Genomic DNA, 25,945 nt, shown 5'->3' with positions numbered 1-25,945 from the left:
CCCCCCGCCGCGCCCCGCCGCCCCCGGCCGCTCACCCTTCTCCGCTGCCGCTTCCCCGCAGGTCTCCGAGCGGTACCGGCGCCTTCAGACCGACGCGCTGCCGCCCCACATTTTCGCCGTGGCCAGCCGCGCCTACCACGCCATGCTGGGCCGCGGGGGCGGCGGACCCCGCAACCAGTGCATCCTCATCAGGTGAGCGGCGGCCGGGGGCCCCGGGGCCGGCGGGGGCCGGGGGCGGTCCCCGAGCTCCCGCTGGCATCCCCCCGCCCAAGGTTCAGGTGAAGCTTTTCTCCCGTTCTGTCGGTGAGTCAAAATCCATTTGCGCTGGCAGCACATCCTTCATCCCAGCTGCTTTTGAGACAGATTAGCGGGCACGTCGTGAGAATATGTGGGCAGACAAAACTGGCTTTCCTGGAGCAGCTCAGCCAGCGATCTTTACAACACTAAAGATGCCAGGTTCACTTCTGGTGGGGAACCAGCCATTGGAATCCAGCTCTGGGAAAATCCATTGGGTGCTCTGCTCTGGCAATACAAATGCTATGGTAAAAGCTGTAGTAAAAGTTGGAAGGATGATAATGGAAGGAGCCAGTTTTCACAAAGTGGAGCTTCCCAAGTGTAACTGAAGAGCAGGAAGTATTAAACTATGCTTTTATGCTCTAAGACCTTTGGGAATCTGGTCGGGGAGTATCTTAAAGCTGTGGGCAGTTCTGTGCTCTAGAAGTCAGGGGAAAGTGGTTCTTTCAAAGACTTTCCTACATGAGCACAGTTGGAGTGAACAGGGAAGACAAGGTCACTCCTGTTAGACCACAGTTCACAACAGCACAGGGACACACCAGGATCTGCTGTTTCTGGTGGTCTCTTTGGTGTCTCCAACTGAGTCTGGGAGGTCTGGATCGCGTTCTTCAGAGGTGATGTTGGATGAAGCAGTTGCTGCCAGATCATAAGTGTTCATTGCTACCAAATTGTCTTCAGCCACAAATTCTACTGGCTTCTCTTGCCTTCCCAGTCCCAAAGGACATTAGTTGTAGCCTGCATGTGCTGCAGTACAGCACCTGGGGCACCTGAAGATGACTTAGCATTTCTTCAGAGCTTGGGGCAGTTGCACACCTGCTGTGCTTACAGGGCCTTGTGAAGGTGTTGTGCTTGTTGGAGGGTCTAAGGTCAAGCTGTTGAATTTTTTTTTTTTTTAATTTGGTGGAGGAGGAAAGTTCCTGAAAAATAAAAATAAACCTGACATACTGAGCAGGGGCACTGGATGGCATGTTCTCAACTGGCAGAATGGTCCTATTTTGTTGGTATGTATTTGAATGGTGCTAGTCTGACCTGTGCTTTAGATCAGGGACCTGCTGTAATACTTGAGGCTTTTAGCCACCCATGACACATACTTGATACCAAGTGCAGAGCCAATGGCAGCTATGCAGCAGTAAAGCCACACCACACGCTCAAAGGTCAGCTCAATGGAAATGAGGACCTGCCCTCAAGGATACCTGCAGCATTTCCTGCATTTATTTTTCTTTTCCATACACGTGCTGAAGTTCTCAGCTGGTGTCATGTTGTCAGTTAAAGACATGTTGTCTCACTGAATGTACATTCCCTCTCCCAGGACAGGGAAAATTGCACTTTCTAAGAGCTGGTTGTTTGACTTGGAGGCAGAGGCGCCATGGATATGTGACAGCACAATGATGTGCACTGCTAGCACTGTGGGAGTGTGGGCAGCTCTGCACCTGCATTCCCAGCTGTCTGACACATGGATGTGTGAAACATCTGAGATCTGATACTGCCACAGCATCTCATGATCAGTATCCAGGTGTGGATGTGATGTAGACAGGGCATATTTCTCTGGAGAAAAAGGAAGTTATTTGATCCAGCATATGCAAGGGAGTTGATGTACCAGACGGCTTTTGAAACAGAGCAAATGGTCTGTCTGATACATCCCATTCAGAAGTGACAGCATGGTGTATGCCTGTACGCCCTTGCACAGGGGCAAAAGTTCCCTGATGAAAGACCAGAACCACATGTGTAAAGCTGTGTCATGTGAGTTTTTACTCACACAGGTGATTTTGCTGAAAAAATTGTGAAACTCTTGCAAAGCACTCTCAAGTGATGGAGCACTTGAGCCATATGGGGCAGAACAACTATACTTATGTGGTTGATGGAATTTCTTTTGCTTTTTCTTGGCAGTGGAGAGAGTGGTGCTGGGAAAACAGAAAGTACAAAGTTGTTGTTGCAGCACATAATGAACCTATGCAAAGGTAACTCACAGCTGGAGCAGCAGATACTTCAGGTAGGTCATTGCAGGGTGGTGCTTGAAGGTGCAGAAGCAACACTGCTGCAAGACAAGTTGGCTAAGGCATAGGAAGCCTGCTGGTGAATCACCACTGGAAATCAGGGAGCCACGCATAAGATACATAAGAAAATAGTGGATAAGAATGGTGAGATAGCTGGCCACAAATTAGAAGGGTTAGTAAGTGAGTAATTCTGTTTCCTGGAGATGATTTTTAAATTAGAAAAAAAACTATTGCAATCATCTATCATGTTCTCTTTTACAAGAGATTGGTTACATTTTTCTAAATAATTTCCTGTTTGAGGTAGAACAAGGACTTTCATTAGAAAAATGAGACCTTGATTTAATGATACGGAGAGATGAAGAATTCACACACCTTTTAGTAACCCATCCTTGGCTACTTATACTGTCAGGCACATACCTGTTAGCTGGCTAAGTGCCATCCTTGCTCTTTTCATATATCTCTGCTAGCTCATTTTGAAAGGTATTTGACTCTTTGGTCTGAAATATTTCCACTTGAATTTCCCCCCAGGGAGTTGTGAGGTTTTTTTAAACAAATCATACTTTAAACCTTCCATGTGATAGATTAACAAGAGTGAGTTCTTGGACTATTTCATTTTAAAGTCTTCCTTCTCAGATTCCCTGTAGAAACATAGAGGTCTTTCTCTGTGGTAGCTTAACTTCAACCAGTGCCCACCAAGCCACTCTGTCACTCCCCCTCCTTAAGTGGACAGGGGTAGAAGAACATAACAAAAACTCATAGGTTGAGATAAGGACTGAGATCACTCAGCAACTACCATCACAGACAAGAGGCTCACTTTAGGGAAAGTTTATTTAATTTCTTGCCAATTAATGTCAGAGTAGGATGATGAGAAATGAGAACAAATCTTGAAACACCTTCCCCAACTCCTCCCTTCTCCGTAGGCTCAACTTGATTCCCAGTTTCTCTCTACCTTCTTCCCTCCAGCAACACAGGCAGATAGAGAATGGATGCTGAGGTCAGTTCATTACAGTTTATCTGTGCTACTGTCTTCTTCCTCATGTTTTTCCCCTCCTCTAGCATGGGATCCCTCCCACAGGAGACAGTCCTTCAGGACCAGACTGTTCCACTGTGGCTGCCTTGACATAATGCACTCCTTCAGGAGCAGACTTCTCCGGTCTGGGTCCCCTCTACAGGGTACAGTCCTTCATGAATGGGGTGCTTCAGTGTGGCCCCCCGCAGGGTCACAAGTCCTCTATCAGCAAACCTGCTCCAGCACAGGCTCCTCTCCACAGGCCACAGGTCCTGCCAGGAGGGCTTCCCATGGGGTCACAGCCCCCTTAGGCACATCCACCTGCTCTGGTGTGGTTCCTCCAGGGGCTGCAGGTGGATCTCTGCTCCCCCTGCCCCTCCCTGTGCTGCAGGGACAGAGCTGCCTCACCAAGGGCTGCACCAGGGGCTGCAGGGGAATCTCTGCTCTGGCTCCTGGAGCTGCTGCTGCCCCTCCTCCTTCGCTGACCCTGTGTCTGCAGAGCTGTTCCTCTCACACACCCTCACTCTCCTCTCTCCCTTCTGTGGTTGTGCAGCAGTTTTTATCCTAGAGGCACTGCCACTGTCAGTGGCAGGCTCAGCCTTGGCCAGTGGCCAGTCTGTATGGCTCTCTTGGCTGGTAATGCTCTGTTGGACATGGGGAAAGTGTCTGACATCTCCTCACAGAAAACAGCTTTAGGTCCTCCTGCAACCAGTATACTGACCCATAAACCCAATGCCCCATGCTGTGTTTTGGGCTCTGGAATGGTGTATTAATTCAGTGTGGTGTCATCCATGGTGGATCCAAGGTGAATGCCTGTGCTGAGTTGTGGGAACATGCCATTGATACACCTGCTGTCTCTGCTTAGAGCTGGCTTGGGCCACATTGCCAGGCTGCTTCTGGCCTGAGCAGGTTCCACAGGCAGGAGAGCTGTATTTGCTCAGCAGAGTGCCTAGAGCTAGCTTGTAGTTCCTTCACTGAAAATAACTCACTTCAGCCCAGATAAACGGCCCTTGGAAAGCCTAGAGATGATGATAATAATATGCATCTTATTTGGTTCCTGTAGCTATATCCAAGGACTGAGTTAGTCCTTTGAGGAATTACCGTCATACCTTAAAGCTTTATTCATCAGGCTGCCCAGCATCTACTCTGAGGCATCATTCTTGCAGTTGACAGGCATTCTTTACTCAGATATAGGAAAACTCTCATTTTGCCGCCCTTTGCATCCAGCTTAGCAAGTTGGTCTGTTTGTTCTGTTAATTTCTTTATTATATACTGTCCCTATGTCTACAAATTTCAGTAGCTAAGCTGTCATATTAACTGAGTGGCTTGGTGACTTTGTTTATTGCTGTTGTATAGCATTCAAATTATCTAGTGATAGCAGATACTGTGTGGAAACAGCTTGTACCAACCTTATCTTCTAACAAATGTCTCAGTGATCTTACTGAAATCCCATCAGTTCAATTGTACTGATCATCATTAATGTCATGCTGCTTAGTCTTTGTGATATTTGCTTCCTTGAATTTCTCTATCCAGGCAGAGATAAAATAGGTGCTCATCCATATTCATGGAGTGGTTCCTTTTCCAGCTGAACTCTGACTAGCAAATGCTAAAGATAAATTTTTCCAAGTAAGTTAGATTGGATTGCTTCATCTGAAGAATGGTTGTTCTGCTTCTTCGCTTGTTTTAGGTGAATCCGTTGCTTGAAGCTTTTGGCAATGCCCAGACAGTGATGAATGACAACAGCAGCCGCTTTGGAAAATACATACAGCTGCGTTTCCAGAAAAATATAGGTAAAGTCAAAGACAATTACTAGCCTGGGGAGTGGTCAGGAACTGGATGGAGCGGACTGAGTAGCCAAAACTTGTGGAGGGTAAAAATTTGGCATGTGCCTGCCTCCCTGTGGGAAGGGTGTGCAATTAAGTAAAAATCTCACAGCAACCACTGTTGGACAGGATCAGGCCTGGATTTGGACAGAGTGGGAGTACAGCAAGGATATGGGGGTGAGAGTGCAGGGTAAATGTCAGTAATACTCTTTGATGCCAGAAGCCTTTGTTTCTGCTAAAAGAGGTGATCAGAAATCTCTAAGACCACAGGAAGCATGGAGAAGCCCATTTCCAGTGTACTGGGCAGCCTAGAGGGCCTTGCACACAAGGAAGTGAATTTAGACAATTCTCTGCTCCTGTCACCGAAGAACCCAGGCAGCTTCATATCCCCCAGAGTGAAGTTCCCCACCCTGTCACCTTTTTGTGTGCAGTGCAAGGTGCAAAGCTGAGTGAGTACCTGTTAGAGAAGTCACGGGTGGTACAACAAGATACTGGGGAGAGGAATTTCCACATCTTCTACTACATGTTTGCTGGACTGTCTTCAGAGCAGAAGGAGATGTATGGGTTATTGGATCCATCACTCTACAGGTGCGTCAAAGACAGACTCTAGGTTAGTCTTTGTAATGGGGGGTGAAGGGGAAAACAGCATAATGGAGTTTCTTCTTCTGCCCTGGGGTTTTATCTGTGTGTGAGTGGAAACTGGAGTGGGATCTGAATGGAGCTACGTGAAGAGATACAGACCATCATAGAAGCCGGGAGGTCAGGGGTCTCTGCTGCGCTACCTTGGAAAAGTTTCTTTCCCCTTCTGGTGATCTGCTTTGTTCCCACTGGGGACAACTGAGTTATGGTGCCGATTGTGTGACAGTTTTTATGGGATATGCACTTTCTCAGGTACATAAGTGGACGATTTGGTACACAGGAAGTCACTGAATGCTGGAGGCACAAATACCAAGAGGTTTGCAATGCCCTTGACATGGTGGGCTTCCAAGAACAGGTTAGTCCTGGGGCTGTTACATTTCCATCTATGCTTCCTGCAGGCACAGGGTTTCTTTCTAGCTGCTCTCTTGAAGCTCAGACCTGTATCTTTGTCTAGATTTTTCATGTTACTTTCAGACCACCTGAGTCTGCCAGACTTCGTGGAGAGCTTTTTCCCACAGGTTGCCTGTGCCTCTTCCCTTAACCTCTCCAACTTCTGGGTCATCTGTGTTGTACATGCTACATGCTGGTATACTTTTCAGTCACCTTTCTTTTGTGTTTTAGGAACAAGTGGACATGCAGGCTATCTTGGCTGGTGTGTTGTCTCTGGGCAATGTGGCCTTTGAGCCTGAGGAGAGCAATGGGTCTGTGAAGGTCAGTGAAGCCTCCCAGGGATGGCTGAAGGCTGCAGCGGTGAGTCACAAGAAATGTTGACAAAACCTTATGGGTATTATGTTCTTCCCCGCTGGCTGTTTGACTGCAGGAGCTGTTCCTGCCAGAGGATGTTTCTGCCTCAGAATGTGAAGGATTCTAAAGAACAAGGGGTTTTTTTGGAAATGTACAGTTTGACCCCATGTCAGCATTTGTTTTCACTGCTGTTCATACCCAGAGAGATGTGTCTCGGCTTCTGTTAGTTGTGTGTCTAGAACCAGTGTCTTGTATAGTCAGCATATACCTTGCTGACTTCATAAAGCACAAGCTTTTTAAAACTAAATGAGCTTGATGATGCCTTGGAGAAATTCAGGTGTGCAATATCAGTACATTAGTTCTGTGTTTTCATCGAATTTTGTCCAAGGATACCACCTGCAGTGCTGTAATTTTTTTGTTGATTATCTTGAATAAGGCTTTCTATTATTTTGCATTAAATTAGCACAGATTAAGAAGTATATATATCCCAGAACCATTCCATTTTTGTTATATGGGATGGAGAAGTTATCCTGCTTTGTTAACAAAACAGGACAGAAAAAAGTAACATACTTCTCCCCTTTCTATTTATTTTCATTTTGACCTGTTTGAAATCCCAGTACCCTTGCTCTTCGGTTTCACTCCTACACAATGCCTGAAACATCCACCTATGTCTGTTCAGCCGCCAACTTCTTTTTATCTTATTTCTGAAAACCTGCTCTTCTTGCCCACAGGAGGGGAATTCCTGTTAAATCGCTGAGGGGTTCTGTGTGTCTAAGTTTGCTTTGTTTCCTGCTTCTCATGTGGGTTCCTGTGACTCTGAAGTTCAGATGCTTCAGCACCTGCACAGTCACCTCCGTGTGGTGCTGTTCAATAAGTCATTAAACTGCTCAGGAGGGACTGGCATGGCTCCCAAAGAAGGTGAAAGGTGGCAGCACTGGAAGATCAGAACAAAAAGTGATTCAGAGCGGGTGTGTGAGGCTGGTCCCTGCCGGGGTGGAGCGGATCAGAGCCCACATCTGACCCTGGTGCCAGCAGTAGCACTTGCCTTACAGTGGGCTCAAAGGCCTGAGCCTGAATCATGACCCCATTACACACAGCCTGACACAATCCCCACAAGCAGAGCAAGGGTGTATAACTGACTGCGCTCATCTCTTTCCTGTTTCCCAGGGTCAGTTTGGAGTCCAGGAAGATGAGCTGTTAAAATGCCTGATTTGTACAACATCAGTGACCCGAGGCGAGCAGATCCAGCGTTTTCACACCCAGCAGCAGGCAGAAGGTAGGAAACACAATGAATTGCAGATGTGCTGGCTAGAAAGACTGGGCTTTGATGGAAGGGTATCCCACACATGTGCAGCTTGTTGGGAACAAAGATGTCCTTCTGTGCCCCTGCATTCCTCTCACACAGAGAGAAGTATGTCAGTGTTTATCTGTTTAGTCGCTTACTGACATGGAGGGCCATGAATGCTGCTTTTGTTTGGTCTCCAGGAGACTGCAGAGATTAAATGAGAAACCAAGGAATTAGCTTTGCTTTCTGCCTCAGTCCAGCCCAGAAAGAAACTGGGTATTTGTGCAAAAGAGGGGAAGGCTCCTGCTGCAGAGTGCTGGCAATGTGCAGAGCTCTAGGTAGTAGATGGAGAAACAATCACGACAATGATTTCACAGTGTCAGGAATGGAGTGAAAAGAGTAAGATAGCAAGCACAAGGTGTTATTTTCCCTTTCTAAAAACAAGAAAATAATAAAAAATAATCTGTACCAAAAGGTTCATGTAAATTACAGTACTTTAAAATATAATTAAAAAGAGAAGTTATTGCTTCAAATAAATGAAAGGAGAAAATTAAGTGGGATTAGCTAGTTCTGTTTTACAAATTTCTCTAGACAATAAAATATACATCTGTAATCATAAGTCATATTAATTTGGTCTCCTTAAAATGTCAACAAGCTTTCCATAATTGTGTGCTTTTCTTGTCTACAGCTTTTAAACACTTAGCAACTATGGGCTAGGAGGAAGAGAACCATCCAGTTTTCCAAGTAAAATTTGGAGCTTCTCCCTTGTTATAGCAGTGAGGGGATCCTTACTTAGTGTATCTTCAGAAGGGAAAGCAAGTCTCTGGATATTCTAAAAAGTGGCATGACTCAAAAATGTCCTGGTATGGCATGGCTGATCTTGTAGAAAGATTGTGAAGATTTTTAAAATAAAGAGCTGTTTTTACAGCTCCTGTCGCTATTGGACAGGAAGTGTGTACACATGAAGCTTGGTGAGTTAAAGAGAGAAAAAGAGCCAATTTTATTTCTGACCTCACAATATATAGAATTCCAAATATGATAGTGGATTGGAGGATGAAATTGCCGCCTCTCCAACCACACTGGTCAAACCAACAATTCTCTCCTCCCACAAAGAAGAATGCAAAACAATCATTATTTACATGAACAATGTGTGAGAACTCCAGTAGAAATATGTAAACATTATCAGAAGGCTAAAGAAGTTTTATGAGAACTTTAAAACTTTCAAAAAAACTATAAAAGAAAACTTAACAGGGCAACAAGCTCCCGCTTGCAAAGGATGGGGACAATCCAGTGTTTATCTGGTCTTTAAAGTGGCTTCATACAGACATTGTTACTAGAGGTGAATGCATTGAGCCAGCTTGTGTGCCATGTCCCCCACTCTCCTGCGAAGCCTGTCAGTGAGCTGCTGTTGTTCCCTCTGTGCAGATGCTCGGGACTCCATTGCAAAGGTGGCCTATGGCCGAGTGTTTGGCTGGATTGTTTGCAAGATCAATGAGCTGCTGGCTGAGAACGTGGATCCTGAGGTGGAGCTGAGGGAGATAGGTGAGTTCTGCCTGCCTTGCTCCTGTTGTATTCTCAAATGTGCATCCCTCAGCCACAGTGAAGGACAAGGCACAGCATGAGGTTTCACAGAGCTTGCCTGCTGGGATGCATTATCAAAACAGTGATCCTGGTGGAGATGAGCGAGCAGCGTGAAGTCTATAGCGTTTTGTTCAGCTCTGAGCAGTCAGTTGATATGAAGCAACTGTGAGACTGTAGTTCTGGGGCACTCTGGCTTAGCAGAGAAACCAAGCTGGAATGGGGTGTTTTTTAACTAACTCTCCAAGCTGTGGAAGAGCTGCCACTGGTGTCTCCTGGATTCATTTTCCCTCTGCCACAAGAGCTGTGTGATAAGAGATTTAATTGTGTTGGTGTACACAGTAATCTGCAGGGATGGCCTGCAGGCTCCACAGTGTGCTCTTCTTCCCTTTTTTTAGGGATCTTGGATATTTTTGGGTTTGAAAACTTTGCAGTGAATCGTTTTGAACAGCTTTGCATAAACTTGGCCAATGAGCAGCTGCAGCATTTCTTCAACCATGTAAGTCTGCTGGGGGTGATCTTACCTTGTGCTACAGAGAAAGCAGAACACTGCTCTACCTGGCACATGCAGGAGAGCTTGTGGAAAAGCATATCTATTGCTTGGAAGGACAGTAGTAGTGAATAGTGAAGCAAGATAGAGAGCAACAACCTTCCCTGCTGGGGTAGGGGAGTCACTGGGACAGGAAAGGAAGAGGTAGAAGGATCAAGCAGTAATCAAAGTCATAATAGTAGGGACATTTACAATCTGAGAAGTGTTCTGCTTTATGTGCCAGTACCAGTGAGTGCCAGGGTTACAGAGAACCATGGAGAACAACAGCTACATCCTCGACCTCTCATGCTGTGGCTGAGAGTGCCACACCTCGTCTTGTTCAGGGCAAGAAGGAAGATGTTCAGGGTTTGTCCAGCCAAGTCTGCTGTGTGCTTCAACCGCTTTTTTCTTTATTTCAGCACATTTTCCAGCTGGAGCAGGCTGCATATAAGGAAGAAGGGCTGCCTTGGGAGGCCATCACATTCAACAATAATGAACCTATTCTGGTGAGTGAGAGGACTGACAGAATATAATTGCTCTGTCCAGCCAAGAGAAAGGTCTTGCTCTTCCTACCATGTGGAGAACCTGGGAGGAACCTCTGCAAAGGCTAGTGAGGGTGAGAGGGGATGTCCTGCACTGCTTTACATATGTGCCATGCATCTTCTTTCCTGCAGAATCTGCTCTTGGCCAAGCCACTTGGGCTGCTGTCTCTTCTGGATGAGCAGAGTGCATTTCCTCAGGTATGCATGAGAGAGGAGGCAGAGAAAATAGTCTGGGAGCTAATACATCAATGAATATCTGGGCTACAAAGAAAGCTCTTGGGTTGGAGTGCAGGCTGAACAGAGATGTTCGCATGTGTGATTTATGAGACAGGACATCCAGATCGGAGGCAGTCTAGTGGCATTGTCATCCCCGAGATGAGTCAGAAAGAAGATACAGCAGAAGACTATTGCACACCTAAGGATACTTCCTAGACCTTGTTTTGAATGTGTGTGTCTTCCAACACTTTGTTTTGAATCTGTGTGTCCTCACCAGGCCTCTGTTGCAACTTATGATATCTGCTCTCTTGCAGGCAACTGATAAGACATTTGTGGATAAACTAAACAGCAGCTTTAAGGGGAATTTACACTTCCAGCCAGCCCGAGGCCATGTTTTGAGCTTCAGCATCATTCACTATGCTGGGAAAGTATGTACTGTTTGCAGGAGGAATGCTGAATGTTTATGTTGGAGGGGGTGGGAGTGTTGCCTGGTAAATAAGGCTTTGATGTTAAGGAATGTATGGTCTGAGGATGACATTAACAGAAGTGATGTATTCCAATGGATTGCCTCCTAGAATTCTCTGGGATTTATGAAAAAGTTACAGGAAGAGAAGACCCCTGAGGAAAGTGGGGCTACCTCTCAGAAGTGTATGGCATTAGAAGAATCTGCTATTCTTCTAATCACCATTCTATTAGGGCTCTAGTCCTAAAGTAGTACTTTACAGTCCACTGTGCAGCACCAAAGGACAGGCTAAAGACTTTTTCTTTACCTATTGGGTTCCAACAGCAGTGGCTATTTTTTTGCAAACACCGTGGAACACTGTGTAAACAGCTGGGAAATTAATGTTTTGAAAGTGGAGGCAGTTATTTACACATTCACTGGTATCTAAGCAGTTTGAGATTTAGCATTATTGCATGTAACTTTACTGCCACCAGTATTGAAAGCATTGGTCCACATTAAGTTGAACTGATTGGAGATAATTTTTGGAACAGGAGCAGATATGACAATTCAGGTCATTGTAACTTGCAGTTTAATAATCTAATCTCAACACTGTTGACTAAATTATTATTTTTGGATTCATTATTACAAAAATTAATATGTGAAAGGTGGATGTCTCTGTGTTAATGCTGCACTTCGGTGGTTCTTATGCATCTGGCATGCACATGGTTGTGTTCCTTAGGGCTGGCATATGAATGGGGTGCAGGTGTGTTTAAAGAATTCATGTGCAAGCCAGAGTAGAGTCAGTTCAACACATGGTCAGTCCCCAGCAGGCTTTGGAAGTGGCTTTTACAGCCAGTCTGTGAGCACTGCTGTCCTTTGTGACCTGCTGCCCTTTCCCCAGGTACAATATGCTGCCAGGGGCTTTCTAGAGAAGAACAGAGACACCGTGCCAGCCAGCGTCCGTGGGCTCTTCATCAACAGTGTCACCCCCTTGCTCAGTGTGCTGTTCACAGGCAAGTCCCTCTGCATATCCATCATGAGCCAGGGCCCATCTTGGCAAGAGTTAAGTGTGGGCATGAGGCTCATGTGTTTCATATCTGGCAGTGCCAGTGTGACTCTGGGAATGCTGCAGCCTGGAGTAGTGCTGCTGGCACTACTATCTGACTATCAGACTAACATGTCTGATAGTCTGATATCAGACTAACATATTTATTCCCTGCCTTGGAAAGCAAGGCAGGTTGTATCCCCTTCCAGAGAATTAGCTGCCGCTCAGATGCCTTCCCATCTTCTCCAAGGCCAGTGCAGGACTGTCTCCACTGGTTCTTTCTACACACTCTATTCTTGTCTAGAAGTGAAGCTGGTCAAGATCATAGATTCTGAAAATGGAGCTTCACAGCTTGTTAAAAAAACTCTCAGGCCACGCATTATTTTTCTGCTACCACTACGCTCCCCTTTTCCAGTTATCAATAAGCCTTCAGATTCTCCAAGGCTTCTAATTAAATTAAAAATTTCAAGAAAGGCCAGGTGGATACTTCCTTGGAAATTGGCTGGCTGAACACAGTGCTTCTGGTATAGAAATTTTGTAATTTTTTGTTCCCATTCAGTCCATGCCACTTTCTGGGATTTACAAGAAGCTGATGAATTTGAAGATGAATTTAATTTCTCTTCTCTGCTGTGTTTTTCAGCTACTGTTTAGGACTATCTTTCTTCATTACCATTATTGCACTGTTACTGAAGCTACTTAGTCTAGTCCCAACTCTTTCAAAGTTCATAAACATCAGATACAACCTGTTCTCAGGTTGGTTGTCCAGTCCGGGCAATGGCTTTAGGTGCTGAACAAAGGGTTTGGTCCAGATGACCTCCAGAGGACACTGCTAACCTCCTCCTGTGATTTTATGATTCACATGAAGCCATTGCGTCAAGGGTACACAAGACTCTTATTAGATCCTTTAGTAACTTAAACTCCTTGATTTTCTTATCCTGTCACTGAATAAGCTATCTGACTTTGAATAACCTCCTGAGTGCTGTAGAGAGCTACCCCTTTTGCTGCCTGTGCCATTTTTTCTGCACTGTTAGATACCCATTGATGATAATTCTATTGAAAGTCATTTAGGTTTATTTAATAACCTGATTGTCATGTCTTCTCAGTGGCAGAAATTAGTAATGCCTGCCTTGTATGCTTCGTATAGTAGTTCCACATGGTGAAACCTAACACGCTGTGACTGAGTATTTGTAAGACTGTGCAGAAATTAGGTTTGAATGTTTAGCCCTAGTGGATTGCAAAGGTATAAAATTAACTAATTGTCTCTGTTCTTCCAGCCACGATCTCCAGGACAGGGACCCTGATGCCTCATGTGAAAGCCAAGGTATTGCCCTTCAGGTTCACATCACAATTGATAGATATTACCTGGTAATTATTATTTCAGAAATTGTCTGGAAAAGGACAGGCAGAAGTTGGTTTAAAATAAGAGCAGACAGCAAACAGCTTTTAACAGTTTCTCCTTTGTTTTTTACCATGTTTTGTGCTTGCTTCTCCTATTTATATGTTTAACTTGTCTTCCCTCCCATTATATCCATTCTCCCTTGTTTTTTGCCTTCTGCCTTCCAGCAGTGCTCTTTGGCTGTCAATCAAGCACTTCTTTCCGGGGCTGATCCTTTGTTTTGATCTGATTTCAGGTCATACCAGGAGCAGATGACAAGTTCAACAGCACACGGAAACAGTCTGCTGGCGCTCAATTCCGGGTATGGTACTGCTGCCCTGAGGTGCTCTGTGAGATGAAAGCAGTGATAAAACTACCACTGCATTGCTTCCAGAGTGCTAAGCATGGTTAAAGCAGACATTATGTAGAGAGGGGTTTTCCTAATTGCCAAGCAGGGCTGATCACGGTGGGATGGGCCTAGTTGTTGCCAGAACCCAGGAAGTTGCTGCGGGGTGAGAAAACAGTTCTTGCTGCAGGATATTGCACATGTGGCAGAGCTTTGGCTTGATGGACTGTTGATCTTCCTCTGCCCTTGCCAGCATTCCCTGATGGTGCTCATGGAGAGGATGTACTCTGCCAACCCACACTTTGTGCGCTGCATAAAGCCCAACAACCAGAAGGAGCCAGGTGTGCTGGACAACCAGGTGGTGCTGCTGCAGGTGAGCAAAAGCGGTGTCCTTTACAGGGATTTCTGCCACATCTCAGTGGAAGGTCAGATTCCACCAAAAGGCTCTGAAACGTGACTCCGTTGAATCTCCCCTTGCAAGCGAAAGAGTGACCACATCTTTATATATGTGTAAAGATTCTGAGTACTTAGTTGTTTTTGTGACACAGACTGCTAGGTCCAGATTTTGCAATCTTAGCTCTCTCCCATTTCTGCTTCATGAATGCAATGAGATCTGCTTGTCAGGAGCTAGGATTCATCTTTGTATCTCCCCCTGGATAGGACTGGTACAGACAGTACCCTGGAAAAATTACTTCCCAGAGGAGACTATTCTCGCCCCTCAGCCAGGGCAACTCTGAATAGAAACCAAGATGGGATTGCTTTGATAGGATATGAAATGCACTGATATGATTGTAGTTGGATATTCTGTCAGGTCTGAGGTATAGATGCCTCAAAGAATACTGAAAATGATTGGAAGAGTTCAGAAAGCTCAGCATCCTCTTTAATATATATAAGAAAGGATAGGATTAAGAGGAAGTTCATCCATGCCTCAGAGTACTTCTATGTCCAGATTTGGAAATATGAAGCTATCCTCTAAGGGAAAGAAGGAAAGCAGTACCCATGGCTGGAAGGTGAAGTTATTTCAGTCATTGGTTTTTATGGTTTGCAACTTCTAACTCAGAGTGGTTAATCATCAGAGTTACAGGATGTGGTAAAATGAGTTCTTAACCAAGGAAACGTTTTCAGAAAAAAACTTTTTAATTTTGAACTGGAAGAAGGTTAGGGCTGAATGAAGTAATTTTCTGCCTGCAAAGGAGCAAAACCAATGTCATGATGACCTTTTCTCTTTGTTTCTCTGATCCTCTTTGTGGTGCTGCTTCAGCTCCGGTACAATGGGCTGCTGGAGACAATCCGTATCCGAAGAGATGGTTTCTCCTGGAGACCCTCCTTTGAGGAATTTGCTAAAAGGTCTTTTAAAACCTCTGAATATTTCTTGTTAGATATTATTTGGGAAATTACTCTGATAACCAGATATGGGCAGTGAGTGAAAGAATCTCTTCAAAGTTCATATAGTCTGAGGTCATGGGGTGATTTGCTGTCGGAGGCTGAGTGGGAAAGAGTGATTTGTTTGCTGTCAGGGTGATAGGGATCAGCACAGCCCATCAAGGATGTAGGTTTTATGTGTTTGTACTGGTTTGTTTTTCACAGATACGGAATTCTTCTAGTCAAACCTGGTGCTCCCCTCACAAAAGAAAGGTAGGAACACTGACTTTGTTGTATGCAGTCTGGTTTGTTTTTCATAGGCTTTTACTCTGAGTAGCATAGGAAACTGAGTAAAAGGGACAGAAAAAAGAGGATGGGATTTTGTGGAAATGGGAACACGGATCCCAGGCAAGGACATTTAATGTTTAAAGAGTATTTGGTACCATGATGAATTAAATCTTTCTTGAGTTGTTATGTAGCAATTAAATTCAATTGCTGTTAAGTGTTGTTGTGCTGTGAAATGAAAACTGGCCTATGTATTTAATTTGGGAGTGACAATAGTGGTCAAGGCTGTCCACTGAACTCAGCATAGCAGGCACTCTAGTACTGCTATCAGGGCCCTCTCCAGGCTTTTTCCTGATGGCCACATGGGAGAAGAAGATACAGACAGTGCTGAAGAAGCAGCCAGCACTGAATGTCTCCCAGGCTAGAGAAGATGTTTCTAAACCAAGAATTTTGTCTCTGTACAGGCAAAATATACCATCAGAACTTTTAGAACCTAACTGTTACACACGTAAACATCCTTCCAGCTCTGCAGAGGAACAGGATTTTACCCTGCCAGTGTTTTCCTTCCTACATCTAGGGCAGTAGTTCCCCAACTCCTCTTCTCCACTTTTCCAGTCTCCCCTCCTGCCAGTGTCAACTGTGATTGATAGTCAGAATGAATCATGTAAAGAAGCCAGCTGAGGGGTTTTTTTTTAGTCATTTAAGGAAAGGGTTTGAATGATCTCCTGGAACAATTCTCTCCTGGCAGTAGCTCCTCCTGCCTTCACAGTGCTTCCTTGAACTTCCTGATGCTTCTGAATAGTAAGAATTTCAAACCTGACTGAGGTCACAAGAGAATCTTATAGATGGGGGAAAGATTATTGTAAACAGGTGGTGTGGTGTGTTTGGAGACATAAAAATCATGGGATGCATTTCAAAAAGAAAATCCTGTGGATATGGATTGTGGCACTGTGGAAGTTGGCCAAGATAGAAGGAAAAAGACTTCTGCTTTCCTGTGTGAGATATTAACAGAAAGTGCCACTATGATTTCACAGCCTGGATTAGCAGGAGAGAGAGAAAGCTGTCTGTGTGTTGCAGCTAGAGCTGCTTTCAGTTCCAAGTGTCAAGAAATCTTTCCGAGTGACCCAAATTTTATCACTGGAGTCTGCGAAATGAAACTGGAAATGGAAAACAGGCTTTGTCCCAGAAGTCTTGCTGTGCTGACCTTGCAACTTGTATTCTCCAAAGGGCTTGGAAACAGAATAAGGAAAAACACTTCCAAGAATAAAATAGGCTGTACAGAATTGCCTCCCAGGGAGTTGAAGTAAATCTGCCTCTGGGAGCCCCTTTGCGGATGTTCTTCCCAAATGTGACTGTAGCTGTACCTCAAGGTGCATTACAGACTGACAGCCAATTTACTCACTATTGGGAATTGCTGAGGCACTTTATGCCCCTTCATGCAACTAAAAATATCGGTGTTGGCTTTGGGTGGAAAATTATTTATTTCACTTTTTTCATCTCTTTCAGCTGCTTGGAGATACTGCAAAGTACAGAGCTGAAAGGCTGGATTTGTGGGTAGGTGTGGATCACTGCTGTTGGGAATGGGAAGCCTAAGATTTTACATGTGTAAGCTGTCACCTGGTTCTCTTCAGGGAGAATTCTGTGGTTGTAGGAATGGGCTCTTCAAAGGATGACGGATAAAAGTTTAGACAGTGTTTTTCACTGTGTCTTTCTCCAACTTTTCAGAAAGTCTCGACTTTTCTTTAAATATTGGCATCAGGAACAGCTGGCAAAGTATTTGGAGCGACTGGAAAGAGCAGCAGTTATCATACAGAAAGGTGAGCACTGGGACAGGAACTGATCTCAGACCACAGGAAGGAAAACCTTTTCTGCAGTCCCTTCTCCACCTTTGCAGAGGACAGAAGGGTAGGGCAGGTGCCATCTCTGTGTCAAGGTCAAAGTCAAAGTGCTTATTGCAAATGCCCTTATTGTCAGTGCTCATCCTGAATCAGGGAGAGCCCTCAGTGTCAGCCTTGGAAAGGGAAAATGTGTGCAGAAGGGCTGGGCTGAGCAGGGCATGCACATGATTTGGCTGTGTCCTGAGGTCTGGCTCACTGTCCTCTGGAGTAAGGATTGTTTGTGAGTTGTGTTGAACTAGGGAGACAGAAACGAGTAAGCAGATCTCATTGCTGCTTTCAGAGACAGGCAAGAGGGGGTGAAATTTTAGTCTGGTTTGGTTTTTTTCTTTCCTTTCCACACAGTATCTGCTCTAGCAGCCTGTCTCTTCGGAGTGGCTGTGGCCAGATTGGTACTTTGCACATGTAGCCTTTGCACAGGCTACATGAGGACTGTGTGGCCAGGAGGAGGAGGAGGAGGCTGCTGTCACCCTGCTTAAGCTCCCCTCTGTTCCACTTCTCTTCTGTATGGGTTTTTGCACTGCTGGAGTATGTGAACAACTTCCAGCTGTGCACCATACAGTGTGACAAACATCAGACCATCACAAGCTCTGCACAACTGTACACAATCTATGGGGAAGATGCGTGGGTGGTGGGAAATGAGAGGGTGCAGCTTTCATTTCATGTGTTTTAATAAGTGGTAGAGTAGGTGGGATCACACAATGTCTATAATGCTCCTGGGTGAGCCTTGTGATGGGAAAGGTTTTCCTGTAGGCTGGCATCAAGGAAATCCTGTCTCCTTCATGGTGTCTAGAAGGACAGAGAGATAGATGTTAACAGGCCCTTCTGTGAAGATTTCTTTTTAGGTATTCAGTGCCCTGGCATTAGAGATGAGAGCTTAGATCTGTTATTTGATTTCTATATATCTGTGATCTGGCAGCATAGAGAGTAGAAGACAGTTCTCACAGGGTTTTGGCTGCCTGCTCACAGTAGAGTTTCCATTGCTCTTTTTTAACACAATTCAGGTGTTGTTCTTCTCAGTGTTCTTCTCCAAGAGAATTACAAAGGCATGAACAGCATTTTTTTCCTAATCACAGCTTTTTTCTGAGCAGTTTTTAGGGGTTTCAGATGCAAGAAGAGTTTCCTAAAACTGTTGGCTGAGCTGAAAGCTGAAGCACAGCGGCTACAGGAGGAGGCAGAGAGAGAAAGAATCCAGCAGCTGGCACTGGCAGCAGAGGCCCAGGGTGAGTTGTTCTCACTCACACTGACCCAGTGCCTGTCCACTGGTGTGATGATCACCTTGAAGTGCTGTAAGCTCCAGGTCATCATGGCCTGCCCTGGGATGGGAATTCCTCAGTGTGGTGGGCAGGCAGCTGATGATGTTTCTGCTCTTTGAAGTGTGGCATTGTCTGTGGGGAGTAGAAACAGCATAATAATAATCATTTGCCTGGCTGTGCTGGAAGGAGGGCCAGGCTGTGGTTTTACCATATAATCCATGCAGCAGAGCCTATCCCGGTCCTAGGCCTGTGGAGAATAGATCTCATGGATCTTGGATGCTAGAGTTCAGCTACCTATTTCTTCTTGTTGCAGAAAGAAACTCGCTTCCAGTCCCCATGCCACGAAAGAGGCGCCCTCAGTCTAGTCCTCATCCTTCTGATCAGTCACAGCAGCCACCAGTGCCACGGCCACGCAGCAAACTTACAGAGGTAGCAATACTGGCTCTGCTGGGGGGCCCTTAGCCAGATGTGCTGGTTCCTTGCTCAGTCCACCTTCTGCATGCACATGTTCTTCTGCATGCAGTCCCTAGAGAATGCTGTCATTCTTGTTATGAGAAGTGTGAGTCCTGTCCTTCTGTGGTTAGATAAAAAGCATGGTCAGGACCTTTGAGGAACTGAAAGCAGCTTCTAGTAGTTGGTGACTGATCTTCACCTAAGGGACTCAGGACTGGGGTCACCTGCTGAAGTGGTTTCTTCAAATGTCCCCTGCCTTTGCCTTTGCTTTTGTGCTGACTTTCCCTCTCTCCTTGTTTTCAGTCTACTCCTTTTGATAACTTCTTAAACCCTTCTGTGCCTCCTCCTGTTCTGGGAACTGAGGAACAGACTGGGGAAGAAGCAAAAGTGAGGAAACTCAAAAGAGGAGCAACTCTGCGCTGGTTCACAGAGACACAGGCCCAGAAGGTCATGCAGGATGATGGGGCCTTTCCAAGCTGGCTGCATGGGATGATCAGTCGGAGGTGAGTACTCTGAACACAGTGACCACAGGGAGACAGCAGTGTATCTTTGGGACTGTGTAGGTTGGATTGGCCAGGAAAGGAAGTGGAATGGGAATGGGAGTAACCAGCATAACTTTTCCCTTTTAATCTGTGAGCATCAAACCCTTTGGGAAAAGCTTGGGAGTCCCTGTCAGAGGATGTAAATGCTGAAACTTTTTGAAGGTCCATGGAAAGACAATGGAAACTCATAGTACATATGTCCATTGCATCCCTAGACAGAGATCCTGTGTAGGGATGGGAAGCTTGTAAAGTAATCAGAGAGGAAATATATACATGCACTTTCCCTGTTCTGGACCATTTGCAGAGACATAAAGATGAACTTTTGGGTTGATACATTATGACTGTTTTTCATATTTCAGTATAGGTTAGGAGAAGACCCCAATTTATAGCAGGGGAATATAGAATTCAGCTTACTTTTATTTTAAAAAGTATTAAGAGGGGCTTTAGTGAGTACTCAATAGCAAAACTCCACCAAAGCCCTCTGATACAGGAAAAGGAAGGAAGGGTTTTTGTTAGTACCTCTGTCTGTCTAAGGAGGGTGCAGTATAGGGTGCATATATATATACATGAGTCTCAGAGATACCCACTAAGTCCTGCTTTCTTATGGAGCTGTTTGCAAGACTTTGTTTAAATGCTTGAAGTTTTTCTACCAGGTCTGCCTCACACTTGACTCTCTTGACTGAGTCAAGCACTGCTTTCTGAGTCAAGCATTGGCATAATCAGAGAAGTGCCAGTGATCAGACAGGAGTAGGATGACAGTATCATCTCACCTATGTGCAAATCGGTGCTCCACACTTGTTAGCTGCCAATATCCTGTAACTGGTGGGATTTCTTTGTCAATGTTGCTGCCATCTCAACACCCTCATCATCTTGCTCCAGTTTCTAACTTTTTTTTTCTGTTGAAATTGCAATTCTTCTTCAGTCTTATTAGATCTGTGTTCTTGGATTTTTTCAGGCTGTCAGTGTGAACGTTTACTCGGAAGCATTACACAGCACATTAGCTTGGTAAAGGACACTACAGTAGCTCACAGCTCCCTGGTAGCTTCATTTCTTTTTAATTTTTTAAAAGATAATTATTGAGGCCCTAACCTGTAATAATGCTTTTGTCCACAGATGAAAGAATGTAGGAGAGGAATTAGTGTCTGGAAGACAAAACAGTCTAAATTCAAGTACAGGCTAGCCATGAGCACTGCACAGTGAAGGAAGTGGCAGATCGTTCCCAAAGACACTGGTGCTTAAGCAGAGACTTAAATTTTCACACAGCAGTGTAAGCTCAGCTTCGTGAAATGGGGCAGTCAGAGCAACCCCAAATTGCACTGGTGATTTGCAATCACCTTCAGCTTGGAGAAAGGCACATGAGAAGAAAAAGGCAGAACTTTGTCTGTTGGGCATAGAAGGGGAAGACCTCCTTCCAGCGGGAAGTTTAGAAAGCCAGAGTGGTATAATCCAAGCTGGTGTTTTTCCAAGGTGCTGGGCTTACCCGGTGCCTCACAGCATCCTGACTCCTTCACCCCTGGGCCATAGGAGGTGCACACATGCACAGATTCCTCATCTGAGTGATGCTTTGTGATATGCTTGGTGCTGGAAGACAGCTGTTGCTATTGCACAATCAGACTGCTGGAGCAGGTTTGGAGCAGCCCTGCTTGGAGAGGCTTTGGCTGAGAGTATGGTGCTTCCCCAGCCTCTTAGCGCTTCCTGCACCACCAAGCCTGAGTCAAGAGACCTGTAGCCAGGAACACATGGGGCAGATGCTGGGCTCCCTGGGACACTGCTGGGGTAGGTAGCACATGAGATAGGATGCAACTCCCAGCAGTGTGGCAAGGCAGCTGCTGGCTTTCTGCTGAAAAGCTCTTTCCTGATTCTAGAGAAGCTGAAAACTTGCTGATTGACAAGCCTCTGGGTTCCTTCCTTGTTCGGATCAGCCAGAGCCGACCAGGCTACATCTTGACATACCGGTAAGTAATGGGCAGAGGAGGCTCAGGGGAGACATTACTGCTCTCTACAACTCCTGGCAGGAACCCATAGCTAGGTGGGGGTCTGCCTTTTCTTCCAGGCAGCTGGCGACAGGACAAGAAGACACAGCCTCAAGCTGTGACAGGGTAGGTTCAGGCTGAATGTCAGGAGGAATATCTTCACAGAAAAGGATGTCAAGCACAGGAACAGGCTGCCCAGGGCACTGGTATAGTCACCATCCCTGGAGGTATTAAAAAAATGCATAGATGTGGTACTTAGGAACGTGGTTTAATAGTGGACTTGGTAGTGCTGTGTTGAACTTGAGAATCTTTAAGGCTTTTCTATCTTAAGTGATTCTGTGAAACTGAGCACTGCGTGAAATTGTGTGATCCTGGAATTCTACAGTCATAGAATTCTTGAATTCTGTGACTCTATAAAACTGCTTGACTGGAGGAGATTACCAGCTATGGAGGATCTTACTCCTGCAGAGGAGTCCAGTGAGGATCATGTTCAACCTCTCCTGCAGTGGGTGCCTCAGAGAGTTTGTAATAGCAGATGGGATACTGCAGCATCTGTCTCTTACTGAAAAAATAGACCTGTTTGTGGGTGGGGTGCTGTGTCTCCAAGCATAGAGGTCCTGCTTAGGTGTACTCTGTGGCTGAGAGGGCAAACCAGGCTGGAAGGAGACTGCAGCACCTATGGGCACATGTTAGTGCATGTCTCCTGCCACTGTGTGGTACTTGTCACTGAGGATCCTGATCACAGCTGACTTCTGGAGGCCACAGGAACCAGGTTCTAACACGCTGAGGCCCCATGTCCTGACTCTTTCTGTCCGTCCCTCTCCCCAGGGGTGAAGGGCGCTGCAGACACTACATGATCCAGGTGCAGCCCAACGCACGCTACGTCATCCTGGGGGAGGACCGGGCTCACGCCTCGCTCACCGAGCTGGTGCGGTATCACCAGAGCGTGGGCATCCAGCCCTTTATGGAAGTACTGACTGTCCCCTGTGGGCAGGTGAGTATCAAGGGTCTTCACTGGGAAAAGAGGATGGGGCATGGGCCTTGAGTGAGTGGTTAGAGACACTGCAGCAGCATCTCTTATATGTTCCTGTTGAAGGGTGTTCCATTTTGGCCAAGCAGCTTGGCTGCTTCTACATGCACTAGGAAATGTTGTTAGCTAGGGAGTCCTGAGGTGGTGGAGAGGCACTGGCAGATGATGACAGCCCGCTGCCTCCTGCAGTGGACACAGCTGGGTATTTGTCTTGATTGTGCTGTTCAGTGTGTGTGAAGGGTCTGCAAACCACTTCTGAATCCACTCCTCCTTTCTCCAGAAAAGTAGTGAGAGCTTGAATTACAAAAATCTGGAGAGTCTCACACTGAGTTCACCAGCAGACAAGGGGGAGACCCATCCAGAGAAGCAGTCCTGCCCCTCTATGGCTTCCAGTGGCACATCTGCTCTGCAGTGGTTCAGGAGGACCAAGAATTTCCAAAACCAGCAGACCCAAGGCAAGAGTAGAACAAAGCCTAGCTCTGGAGAGAGCAGCCAACGAGCCTTCCCTCGCCTCCGCTCTTCCATACGCCTGGCAATGCAGGAAATCCAGCAGGTGAGCTGGGGCATATCTTCTGCTAATCCACAGCCCCTCTAGGACACATGGAATTTCCCTGCCCAGAGGCAGGAGACACAAGTGTTCCACAGCTAGCACTTGGTTTCTTAGCTTCTGTGTCATAGGTTTTCTTTGGTGGTCTTGGGATCAAGACTGTGTTCCTTGGAATATTCCTTGCCAGCCTGTGCTCCCCTGCCAATGCTGTTTCTCTGCTTCTCACCACAGTTCACATCCACTCCCATGAGCAAGTCTAAAGAGAGGAGCTCACTGCACTGAGGAGCTCACTGAGCTCACAGCCTGGGTGACACGGTAAGAGGAGGTAGTGTACAGGAGGGAAAACAGCAGTTGCTGTTTCCTGGGATGTGGAGGAGAAAAGGAACTCTTCCCTTCATGTTACACCTGTAGGATCTCTTGGCCACAAGCTACATAGAAATAGAGCAGGAAAAACAGAGAGCAGCGGCCAGTTTCCATCCCAGGGCTACACAGAGACCAAGGAAACCTAAACCTAAGTTTGGGTTCCCAGGAGCTGTGATGCACACCATGCTTGCAGTACAATGGCCGGGCTGCTGGAGGGAGCTCACAGTTTGTTGGAGGGCTGGGGCTGGAAGGACGAGGGCTACCAGAATGCATGCCTCAGTAGTCAGCTACAGTAGCTTCCTGGGGTGGAGGGGCAGTGGTGGTGGGGAGCCCTGCAGGGTGGCAGAGGCTGCGAGCTGAATAGAGGTAGAGAGCTGAAGGTGAGGCTCGAAACAGGGGAAAAAGCAGGAACTTTTTTTCTGTAAAGAGGACTTTCAACAAAGTCTCAGCAGTGGAAACATAGCTAGTGACTGAGATTGTGATACAATGGGTGGGTGACGAAGGTCTGGCAGGAGCCAGAAGAGGCCTTTTGAATGATTCTGCCTTATCTGAAGTATCTGGTGGATGTGCAGCTCTCCTGGCCTACTCAGCTGCTGAAGGCAGGTGGGAGCTGTAGTAGTGCTGTAGTGCAGCTCTGCAAGAACCTTGGTCTGTGTCAGCTGAGCATGGAGAGGGATCAGAACGTCATGCTTTTGGCTGCTGACCCACTGCAGTGCTTCCAAGTGTTTGGAAGATTGCCAAGTTTCCTGCGTGGTTCTGCTCCCATGCTGGAAGTCATGCTGGAGCACAGCTTTTTAGCTGGGGCCTGTCTTGTATTTCTCTTCATAGCTGAGAAAGATAGGAACTCTTCAATAGCTGAAAAAATCCTCTTCCTGAAGTGTTTGACTTTGCTTTGTTTTTCTGTGTCCCACTCCTTGATGTATCATGGGGATGCTGTCTGTGTCAAAGATCAGACAGAAGAAAGATAGAACATGGGGATCTGCGTACATAACCGCAGGCTTGTTGTACTGGGATACTTAAATGGAATCCTTTTGTATCCTCCAGTGAGTTGTGTTTCTTGATTGTCTTCCAGGTCCAAGTGGCTCAGACCTGTCTTCTTCCAGTGCTGTTTGGCTTTGCCTGACAACACATCCAGAGAGATACAGCAGCCTTTTTCTTTTTTTTTTTTTTTTTTACTTTTCTTTGCTGCACTCAGCTGGCCCTGTGCTTTCAGAGAGGGCTGATGCAGAAGTTCACTTTCCTCAGCACTGAGCGGTACTGTGCCTGCAGTATCTGGACCAGTCTGATCCTGGCAGAGGGGAGAGGATGGGAACAGTCACACTCTGCACAGACCCATAGTGCCTGACAGGCTGTGTGTTAGTACTTCAGTGTTGCTGGAGACTCCTCACCTAGCACTGTGGATGGTCACAAACTGGATATCTCCCAACATCCTGTTCTGTCACAAATATCTGATTACCTACCTCTCTCTTTCAATATTCTCTTGGTCCTGTGTCTCTGCTGCTCTGGGAGCCAAGGGAAGTTGGGCTTGGGCAGCAAAAAGCAAAACAGAAGTGTCATTTTTGTTGAGTGCAGGAGCACTTGAACAGAAGCTGAGATAAGGTCAAGAAGATCTGTCTTGTAAAGGGGATTCACTGCTCTTGCATCAGTGTGCTGGCACACTCCTGCACAGTCCTTAACCAGAGCTAAAGTCAGGGAATCGTTGGTGAAACCCTCTCACTCATCCTGGCTGAAAACTCTACAAGTCCAGGCTGGACAACATGCTGCTTTACACTGAGGGTGGGTAGAGGGTGTGGAATGTAAAGGACCATATTACTTGTTCTGTTTCTCCTACCTTTTAAAATAAATGAGTTTGTTTGGTTTTTTTTTTTGGCCTGTATGGAGAAACCCAGTGTTTTCTTTATTGTTGTTACCTGCAGTCAGTTCAGCCACAAGTGGCAAATGAAAGAGGGCAGCTAACACCTCTGGGGGCAGACATGGGATCGTGTGAAAGTGTCTCAGTGGAGAAGCTTGAAGGCACATGATGCACTAACCCTGAGATACAACTGTTACCTGTAGCAGCGACTCCTCTTGTAATTACTTACGCTTGAAGTACTTCCGTAGTGCTCCTTACTCCACCTGTAACATCTCTGCTCCCAGCCAGCCTCATTTCCCTGTGGCTCTATTTCCCTGGCTCTGCTCCAAAGGACAGCCAAGCTGCCCACACCACCTGCCCCTTCCCTGGGCTCATGGCTGTGTCCATGGCTGGTGCTGTTATCAGTGTGTTACAGGGTGTGGGTTGCAGTGTCTCAGCACTGCCTTTAGTCATGGGGCTATTTCTCATCCTTCCCTCTGCTCTGGTGCTGAGCTGTGCTGGATCACAAGGCAGTGCTGCTGGCTGG

General features: G+C 46.2%; 1 protein-coding gene across 1 annotated transcript; it reads left to right on the top strand.

Moving 5' to 3' along the window:
* Positions 1-5: 5 nt before the first annotated feature.
* LOC105760853 (myosin-IIIb) lies at positions 6-25,443 on the top strand. Its single transcript, XM_041711083.2, has 28 exons — positions 6-192; positions 2,182-2,284; positions 4,985-5,087; positions 5,552-5,708; positions 6,012-6,114; positions 6,381-6,509; positions 7,671-7,779; positions 9,214-9,330; positions 9,765-9,865; positions 10,315-10,401; positions 10,570-10,635; positions 10,968-11,081; positions 11,997-12,108; positions 13,415-13,461; positions 13,772-13,837; positions 14,115-14,234; positions 15,123-15,208; positions 15,449-15,496; positions 17,015-17,062; positions 17,234-17,325; positions 18,495-18,626; positions 18,973-19,088; positions 19,416-19,615; positions 21,520-21,609; positions 22,456-22,621; positions 22,938-23,210; positions 23,436-23,519; positions 24,640-25,443. Exons 1-27 carry the CDS (start codon positions 143-145, stop codon positions 23,484-23,486), a joined length of 2,886 nt encoding a protein of 961 aa, XP_041567017.2. The 5' UTR covers positions 6-142; the 3' UTR covers positions 23,487-23,519; positions 24,640-25,443.
* Positions 25,444-25,945: the final 502 nt, after the last annotated feature.

This window comes from Taeniopygia guttata, chromosome Z (genome assembly GCF_048771995.1).
Source record: "Taeniopygia guttata chromosome Z, bTaeGut7.mat, whole genome shotgun sequence".
NCBI lineage: Eukaryota > Metazoa > Chordata > Aves > Passeriformes > Estrildidae > Taeniopygia > Taeniopygia guttata.
Note: the sequence above shows the minus strand (reverse complement) of the source record. Positions and strands in the feature narration are given on the sequence as shown.